This window comes from Spermophilus citellus (assembly GCF_964194105.1).
Source record: "Spermophilus citellus genome assembly, chromosome: 10".
Taxonomy (NCBI): Eukaryota; Metazoa; Chordata; class Mammalia; order Rodentia; family Sciuridae; genus Spermophilus; species Spermophilus citellus.
The window spans coordinates 75,077,585-75,087,963 of record NC_138197.1 but is presented as its reverse complement, the minus strand read 5'-3'; the positions used below and the strand labels follow the sequence as shown (position 1 = coordinate 75,087,963).

At 34.0% G+C, this 10,379-nt stretch overlaps 1 protein-coding gene across 1 annotated transcript; it reads right to left on the bottom strand.

Moving 5' to 3' along the window:
* Nucleotides 1-460: 460 nt before the first annotated feature.
* On the bottom strand, nt 461-1,405 carry LOC308658881 (olfactory receptor 9K2-like; the record flags this gene model as incomplete). Its single annotated transcript, XM_081311791.1, has 1 exon — nt 461-1,405. Exon 1 carries the CDS (start codon nt 1,400-1,402, stop codon nt 461-463), a length of 942 nt encoding a protein of 313 aa, XP_081167917.1. The 5' UTR covers nt 1,403-1,405.
* Between the last annotated feature and the right edge of the window lie 8,974 nt (nt 1,406-10,379).

Sequence of the window (10,379 nt, the reverse complement as noted above, 5' to 3'; positions counted from 1 at the left end):
TTTCATTACCACTACATATATTAATGGAACTAGCTATACGGTTGAAAAAATGTAGTATTTTAAAAATAGGCATCTGTTAATTACCCATAATTGCAGATACAAGGAAGGACAAGCCCAAAGACACATACTAGTTAAAGATTTGTTTGAACAGTATAATAAAATATGAAAACATTGTTCAACAGTATGGCATACATATTGATTCTGTGAAATAAAATGTAATTAGAGATCATTGAGAGGGTTTATCCTGAAAATAATTCCCTAACTTCCAGAGCATCTCTCATATCCAGGATTTTCAGGATTAATGATGTCCAAGAGGGGGAAGAAGGACCCTTGGGCAAGGGTACATCACCTGGAAAATGCTACTAACAGTACTTTTGTCATCTTAAGGAGAATAACATTAGTGGTCACAAGAGGTATGAAACGAATAGCTACAATACAACTGTTTGAGCAGAAATAAGAATCACAGAATACCATTTTTCTTTCCTAGAAGTTTTTTAAGAGCCTCTTTGACATCTTTGTTTCTCAGGGAGTAAATCAAAGGGTTCAACATAGGTGTGACTAGGGAGTAACATAAGGAGGCCACTTTGCTCAGTTCAGGAAACCTGTCAGGCGTGAGGTACATGAAGATGACAGCCCCGTACAGCACACTCACGACTCCCAGGTGGGAGCTGCAAGTGGAGAAGGCTTTCTTGCGGCCCTCGGCGGAGCGAATCTTTAGAACTGTGGACACAATATACATGTAAGAAACAACAATGACTATGATGGTTGGCAAGATAATGATGATAGATAAGGTAAAAGTTACCATTTTCTGGACAAAAGGGTCAGAACAAGATAATCTCTGAAGTGGGCGACTGTCACAATAAAAGTGGTCAATGGTCCGAGAAGCACAAAAGGACAAATTAAATGTTGTGCTAGTTAGAAGAACTGAGCTTACACAGCCAAAAAAATAGGACCCAGCCACCAACTGAGTGCAAAGACGTGCTGACATCTGAACAGAATAGAGGAGTGGGTTGCAGATGGCAATGAAGCGATCATAAGCCATGGCTGCCAGGAGAAATCCCTCTGTCACAATGAAGAGTGAAAATAGAAAGAGCTGGGCCACACAGCCTGCAAAGGAGATGGACTTGCTTTCAGACCAGAAGTTGGTCATAGCCTTGGGTGCAATAACAGATGAATAGAAGAGATCAACAAAAGACAGGTTGCCTAGGAAGAAATACATTGGTGTGTTCAGCCGGGGGTCAGTCATGATAATGGTCATCATCCCAATGTTCCCTAGAAGGATCATAACATAGACAAGCAGAAATATCAGGAAGAGGAGAAGATGGAGTTCTGGGCCGATCTCAAATCCTATGAGAATGAAGTCAATAACTTCTGTGTGATTGTTTCTTCCCTGGTCAACCATGGCAGAAACCTAAGGAGAGGCATAAGGCAAAACAATTCTCTTTTTGATTATAGTATTTTAAGTGTAGAAATAGAATATTTACAGGTGAAATACTACACATGAAACTATTTTCATATCAACAAACAAGAGTTTGCATTCAATATCCCTAGGCTGCTGAAATTATAATTCTATCAAGCACATTGTCTTTGTATTTAAATCAAAATGTATAAGGCATTTTAGGAAGAAGCAAATTTTAATCATTTCATTTTTGCACTTCCTTAATTTTGTCATAATTTACAGCTAAAGAATTATCTCTATCTAACATAGCAGTATTACATATATTCTAAATTACGAATATTATATATAATCATACCATGTTGTCTTTAGCCACTATTTTATAACAATGTCAGTATTTGAATCATCACATTACAGTAACAAACAATTTAAAAAATATTTTTACCTTGTTTTGCTTTGATCCATTTAGTTTCCTTGTTCATGCAGCAATCTTTAGAAGTATAAAAAATGATTTATTAACATATTCAATTTTGTTGCATCAAACAAAATTTAAAGCTAGTAAAGCTAAATAATGTAGAGATATTTTAAAAATAAATGAATGAATTTCCTAAATAAATACATCTTATTTTCTCCTTAAGAAGTATTCATTTTCATTAGTATTTGATTAATTTAAAAATTTCATAATCTCTTGGCTCTCTTTTTAAAGTGGGTCAATAAACTGGCAAACAATTCAGTTCTTCCACTGCAAGAGATGTATTTCTAACAAGGCTGAGTCTATTAAGTTAAAGGGATCTCACTCTGTAGTCAAGGCAGGCAAAGTCAAAAATCTAAAAAAACAATTTTTTTGAATTCTGGTATACTTATCCATCTTAAAATGAGAAAAAGTGGAATAACCATGGATATTTAAGGACCTTTCCAATCTTGTGTCGTCCAGGTTCCATGATTATCTGCGAGAATAGAGGTTGTCTTTGAAGGCTTTAGTTATTTTTATTCTATAAAACCTTTTTACAAAGTATTTCATCATAAAAGTTTTGCTCATCTCTGATGGAGTCCACTGAGAGAGGAATAATCATAAAGTCACTCACATGCAGGCTCTTGGGCTATTGTCCATGAGGACTTCAGAAGCCTCAGATATAAACAAAGAGTCTAAGATATAAACAAAATAGCCTAATAATAATTAAAATACAAAGTTTTTTTCCATGTCTGGTTGCATGTATCCTTTGAGAATTCTCTCTGGACTTTATTGAACAGAAAATCTTTCTGGTTATTTTCACAGCAAATATTTGATAAACAAAGAGAAATAGTTTAAAGAGTTTGTATTATTTAAAAATTATTTAAATTTTGTGGCAAACTACTTTTGAATATAATTTAAAAGCCCATTATTCTCCCTGAATTTTTGAAATATTTTTTAATTGAATGTTTCACAAATTTGCATGTCATCATTGCACATGGATCATGACAACATTCTCTGTATCATTCCAATTTTAGTATATGTGCTGCCAAAGTAGAAACTCTAATATTTCTTGTTGACCCATCTATTTCTTGATATGGCAAATGCCTTTTAAATCACAAACTCAAAATCAGATGTTTTGCTTATTCATGCTTTTCTTTACTTTAATACTAAATAATTAAAAAATATAATGAAAGATATGATAGCAATCAATACAGTCATAAAAAAATCTCCAGTAAAAATATGACTAAGAGATCAGAATCTATGTGTAAAAATTCCTTAGAAAATACTGTGTAACTGAGACCTGGATTAAAATCACAAGTCATATTAGTTTTAATGAGTCCAATAGTCTAAGTATATCTTTTCCCCATAAATGTTCCCATAAGTTAATTGCAAGGCTATTTTAGAAAATTATTTTTAATTAAAAATATTTCTTAAATTCTCTGAAAAAATTTCAGTGTGAAGAGAAGGCACAGGACAGCCCCTTCTGACCAGCAGACTACCCCAGGAGCCCAGACCCAGCCCAGATCTGCCCACACCACCCTGGTGGGTCCCAGGCTCACAGTACAACCGGGTCCATCCCCTCCGCTGGGGGCAGACACCCACCTGAGCCCAGACTCCAGCACAGGACCACCTCTTCCAACCAGTAGACTACTGCGGGAGGCCAGACCTGGCCCACATCCACCCCCACCGACTTGTGTAGGACCCAAGTCCAGAGTAGGTCTGAGTTCCTCCCCTGGGAGCCTAAGCCTAACTCACTTCCATCTTGAGACACTGCATTAATCGCCATTAACTTCCCCACACAGTTAATCCTAACTTTGACAGCAAAAAGGGCCTAGAAGCAGCTGCTTCTCAGAGCAGGCATCCAAAAGAGAGTGTGAGGCCCAGCCTTTCAGCCCTATCTCTGTAAGACATTGCTTCCATCTTGGGACACCTTAACTATTATCTCGAGTTACCTCTGCTATTGCCATCACCAACTTCAGATGCAGTAATATAGATTGAGGGACACCAGCAGGGTCTGGAAGCCCAACATAGAGTTGAGGTACAGACAATTTGCATGGGTACTACAAGAATATAGGGAAGAAATTGTAATATCTCAGATCCAAAGTGCAAGAAAGGAAGACACATAGACAACATGAGAAAACAAGGGAGTAAAGTGTCCCAAACAAACCAGGATACTGTAATAACAGAACCTATGGACAGCAAAGTTGATGAAATGTCAGAAAAGGAGTTCAGAAGGTTCATAATTAAAATAATCATAATCTGTGAAATAAAGAACTATCTAAATGAGCAAATACAGACAAAAATTGATCACTCCAATAGAGATAAGAAAGCAAATACAGGTAGCAAAAGATTACTTCAAAAGAGAGATAGAGACTCTGAAAAAAAAACTCAGAAATTCTTGAAATGAAGTATACAAGAAACCAAATAAAAAACTCAATAGAAAGCATAACCAACAGTCTAGATCATGTTAAAGAAAGAATGTCTGATAATAAAGACAAAGTATATAATCTGGAAAATAAAGTGGATTACACAGTGAATATAGTAAGAAACCATGAACAGAACATCCAAGAATTATGGGACAGCATCCAAAGGCCAAATCGAAGAGTTATTGGGATAGAGAAGGCACAGAATTTGAAACCAAAGGAATGAACAATCTCTTCAATTAGATAATATCAGAAAATTTCCCAAGCATGAAGAACAAATTGCAAAAACAAAATGCAAGAGGCTTGTAGAACACCAAATATACAAAATTACAACATATTTACACCAAGGCACATTATAATGAAAATGCCTAGCATATAGAATAAGGAAAGAATCTTAAAAGCCACGAGAGGAACCCGATCACAACATTGAGAGATCAATTTGTATCTCAGCAGATTTTTCCACCCAGACCCTCAAAGCCAGGAGATCATGGAACAACATATACCAAGCTCTGAAATAAAATGGATGCCAACCAAGAATCTGAAATGCAGCAAAGCTAAGCTTTAGATTCGATGATGATGAAATAAAAACCTTCCTTGATAAACAAAAGTTAAAATTTTACAACTAGAAAGCCTGAACTGCGGAACAACCTCAGCAAAATATTTCATAAAGAGGAAATAAAGAACAACGATGAAAATCAGCAGAGGTAGGTATTACACTAAAGGAAAGTCTAATCACAGGAGATACCAAATCATATTAAATACCAAAAATAAAAAAAATGGCTGGGAATACAAATCATGTCTCAATAATAAACCTGAATATTAATGACCTAAAATCACCAATGAAAAGATACAGACTAGCAGATTGGACCAAAAAAAAAAAAAAGACTCAACAATATGCTGTCTCCAAGAGACTCATCTCATAAGAAAAAACATCCACAGACTGAAGGTGAAGGGTTGGTAAAAAATCATACCACTCACATGGATGGTGAAAGCAAGTAGAGGTTTCCATCCTCATATCAAATAAAGTAGACTTCAAGGTAAAGTCAATCAAAAAGGATAAAGAAGGATGTTACATATTGCTCAAGGGAACCATATTCCAACAAGAATTAACCATTACAAATATAATTGTAAATATATATGCTCCAAACAATGGAGTATCTACATTCATTAAACAATCTCTTCTCAAGTTTAAGAGTCAAATAGACCACAATTCAATAATTTTGGGTGTCTTTAACACACCTCTTTCATCAGTAGATTAGGGTCTTCCAAACCAAAGCTGAACAAAGAAACTATAGAACTCGATAATACAATCAATAACTTAGTCTTCACTGATATATATATAGAATATTTCATCCTTCAACTAGAGAATACATTTTCTTCTCAGCATCACATGGAATGTATTCTAAAATAGACCATATATTATACCACAAAGCAACTCTTAGCAAATATAAAAAGGTAGAGATACTACCCTGCATTCTATCAGATCATTATGGAATGAAATTAGAAATCAATGATAAAATAAGAAACAAAAGATACTCCAACACCTGGAGGCTAAATAATATACTACTGAATGATCAATAGGTTGCAAAAGACATCAAGGAGGAGATTTAAATAATTTTAGAGGTGAATGAGAATACAGATACAACATATCAAAATATCCAGGACACTCAGAAAGCACTCATTGCATGGAGTTCATTCCTTAAAAGAAGAAAAAGTCAACAAATATATGAGTTAACAACACATCTCAAAGCCATAGAAAAGGATGAAAAAGTCAATACCAATAGCAGTAGAACACAGGAAATAATTAAAATCAGAGCTGAGAACAATGAAATTAAAACAAAAAAAATTTTTTAAATTGACAGAACAAAAAGTTGGTTCTTTGCAAAGATAAATAAAATTGGCAGATTCTTAGCAATGCTAACCAAGAGAAGGAGAGAGAAAACTCAAATTACTAACATACATGATGAAAAAGTAAATATTACTACAGAAACACAGAACATAATTAGAAATTATTTTGAAAACTTGTACTCCAATAAAATAGAAAATATAAAAGGCATCAAAAAATTTCTAAAGTCATATAATTTTCCCAAATTGAATCCCAATGATATACACAATTTAAACAGATAAATTTCAAGCAACGAAATAGAAGATGCCATCAGAAGTCTACCAATCAAGAAAAACCCCAGACCGATGGATACAAAGTAAGTTCTGCAAGACCTTTAAAGAAGAACTAATATCAATACTCTTCAATTTATTTAAGGAAATAGAAAAAGAGGCAGCACTTCCAAACTCATTCTATGAGGCCAATATCACTCTGATTCCCAAACCAGGCAAAGACATATCAAAGAAAGAAAACTTCATACCAATGTCTCTAATGAACATAGATACAAAAAAATTCTGAATAAAATTCTGGCAAATTGAATACAAAAACATATCAAAAAGATTGTGCACCATGATCAAGTGGGATTTATCCCAGGGATGTAAGATAGCTTCAACATAGGGAAATCAATAAATGTAATTGATCACATCAATAGACTTAAAGATAAGAATCATATGATCATCTCAACAGATGCAGAAAAAGCATTGGACAAAATACAGCACCCCTTCATGTTCAAACCCTAAAAAATTCAGGGATAACAGGAACATTTCTCAACATCATAAAGGCTATCTATGCTAAGCCCCAGGACAACATCATTCTAAATGTAGAAAAATTGAAAGCATTCCCTCTAAAAAATTAGAACAAGACATAGATGCCCTCTTTTACAACTTCTATGTAACATAGTTTTTTTAACACTGGCCAGGGCTATTAGACAGACAAAAGAAATCAAAGGGATGCACATAGAAAAAATAAAGGAACTCAAAATGGCACTATTTGCTGATGACATGATTCTATATCTAGAAGAATGTAAAAGTTCCACTTTTTACATGTGGAACTAGTAAATGAATTTAGCAAAGTGGCAGGATATAAAATCAACATCCCTAAATCAAAGGCATTCCTGTATGTCAGTGACAAATCCTCTGAAAGGGAAATGAGGAAAACTACCCCATGCTCAATAGCCTCAAAAACAAAAAACAACAACTTGGGAATTAACTTAAAGTAAGAGGTGAAAGATCTACATAATGAAAATTACAGAACCCTAAAGAAAAAAGTCAAAGAAGACCTTAGAAGATGACAATATCTACCTTGCTCTTGGAAAGGCAGAATTAATATTATCAAAATGACCATACCACCAAAAACACTTTACAGATTTAATGCAATTTCAATCAAAATCCCAATGACATTTCTCATAAAAATAGAAAAAAAAGTCATGAAATTCATCTGGAAAAATAAGAGACCCAGAATAGCTAAAGCAATCTTTAGCAGGAAGAGTGAAGTTGGTGGCATCACTATACAAGACCTTAAACTGTACTACAGATCAGTAGTAACAAAAACAGCATGGTATTGGGACCAAAGCAGACTGGTAGACTAATGTTACAGAGGAGGACACAGAGACTAACCCACAAAATTACAATTATATTAGACAAAGGTGCCAAAAACATACACTGGAGAAAAGATAGCCTCTTCAATAAATGGTGCTGGGAAAACTGGAAATCCATATGCAACAAAATGAAATTAAAGTTCTATCACTCACCATGCCAAAAACTTATCTCAAAATGGATCAAGGACCTAGGGAATAAAGCCTGAGACCCTGAGTCTTATAGAAGAAAAATTAGGCCCTAATCTCCATCATGTGGTATTAGGCCCCTATTTCCTTAATAAACTCCTTTGGCACAATAATTAAAATCAAGAATCAATAAGTGTGGTGGATTCAAACTAAAAAAGCTTCTTCTCAGCAAAAGAAACTATCTGTGAGGTGAATAGAGAGCTTACATCTTGGGAGCAAATCTTTACCCCTCACATATAACATAGAGCACTAATCTGTAGAGTATATAAAGAAATCAAAAAGCTAAGCAGCAAAAAACAAAAACAAAAACAAAAACAAAAAAAACAAATAACCCAATCAATAAACAGGCCAAGGACCTGAAGAGACACTTCTCAAAGATGATATACAATCAATTAACAAATACATGAAAGTGTTCATCATCACTAGCAAGTAGAGAAATGCAAATCAAAACTACTTTAAGATTTCATCTCACTCCAGTCGGAATGGCAGCTATTATGAAGACAAACAACAATAATGGTTGGTGAGGATGTGGGAAAAAAAGGTACACTCATATACTGCTGGTGGAACTACAAATTGGTGCAGCCAATATGGAAAGCAGATGGAGATTTCTTGGAAAATTGGCAATGGAACAACCATTTGACCCAGCTATCCCTCTCCTCAGTCTTTACCTCAGTCTCCACAGCCAAATCAATGTTTATCGCAGCACAATTCACAATAGCTAAACTGTGGAATCAACCTAGATGCCCTTCAATAGATGAGTGGATAAAAAATGTGGCACATATACACAATGGAATATTACTTGGCAATAAAAGAGAATAAAATAATGGCATTTCCAGGTAAATGGATGGAGTTAGAGAACATAATGCTAAGTGAAGTTAGCCAATCCCAAAAAACCAAATGACAAGAGGAATAGACAAACTCTAGATAGGGCAGAGGGGTTGGAGAGGAAGGAAGGGGCTTGGGGTAATTAATAATGGTTGAATGTGATGATCATTATTATCCAAAGTACATGTATGAAGACACGAATTTGTGTGAGTATACTATGTATACAACCAGAGATATGAAAAATTGAGCTCTATATATGTAATAAGAATTGTAATGCATTCTGCTGTTATATATAAATAAAAATAAATAAATAAAAAGAAATGTAGTTCACATAATTAAATTGAATAAAATTTATCATAATACATATGAAATATAAATTTATATTTAATGTAAATATAATTTAATATAAAAGTATTATATAAATATAATAAATGCATTTTTATAATCTCTAATTTATAAATGACTAAGCTAAAATGTTGCAATTGTGATTAAGGACAACCACATTTGGTACCACGTAAGGACAGTTGTCCTGTTAACACTACTGGGCTTCATACAAGTGAATTATTTTTGAGCAAATTGTATGTAAATGGTTGTATGCTATGTTGTTTAAGATAATGTTAATAGTAACACTTTATTAAGCACTTGGAAAGTAGTGGCATGTTTATAAGAACTTTTTAAGCCTCATCTTAATAAATATTCACAAATACCCTCTGAGAAAATTACTGTTCCTGATTTTCATGTGTGAGAATGGATGATTGAGAGTAAGATCACATAGAATGATCCAGGAGTGAGGCAGGACTTCCCCAAGGTAATCATATTGTTGAGTGTCATTATAATAGTTCACCATTTTGTGTAAGGAAACATTTCAAGTTAATAAAACAACTAAAGTGTGGTACCTGGGAGAATCCAGAATCCCAAAGGTGTTATTCTAGTATTGGAAACAGAGTTTGAAATAAAACCAGAATGTCTGTTTCTTCTGAGGTATAGAGCCTGCATAAGTTGCAGGCCCATTTTATTATTAGTAGCTAATCACAGCAAGGAAATACCTGCCCATATCAGCTCAGAGGGTCACAGTTGTCACAACTGGAGTCTTCACTACTACCCATTGGATTCCTATGATCAGATTCTCATTTTATATGCAGGAAACACTGTGGTTTACTTTCTGATGTAAGTCCATGCACAAAGCAATCAGGAAAACAATTTATGCATGTTAAATAATCTGAGATAATGTCTGGTAAATCTTTTTAATAAATAAATTATGTGATTCTTTAAAACACAAAATATAATATGGTAAGAATTAACTAACCAAATAAGAGAAGATTTATCATAGGCTTATGAAAATAATGTGCTCACATTTAGCAAATATTATAGAATTGATCATAACTCTGGTAGGGTAAAAAGCTGAAAATCCAACCTTCTATCATCGTCAATGATAACATTGCCTGGACTATTTCTCCCCATGAAAATTTTAGAACATTTAAGAGAGAATCACTCTTTTTCCTCACAATATCCACCAATCCTGTCATAAGATAATTAATGATTACCTGAATTAATAATAATAGAAGTAATGGAAATTTCTCTAACAATTCTGGTATTTATCAGAAATTTTTTAATAC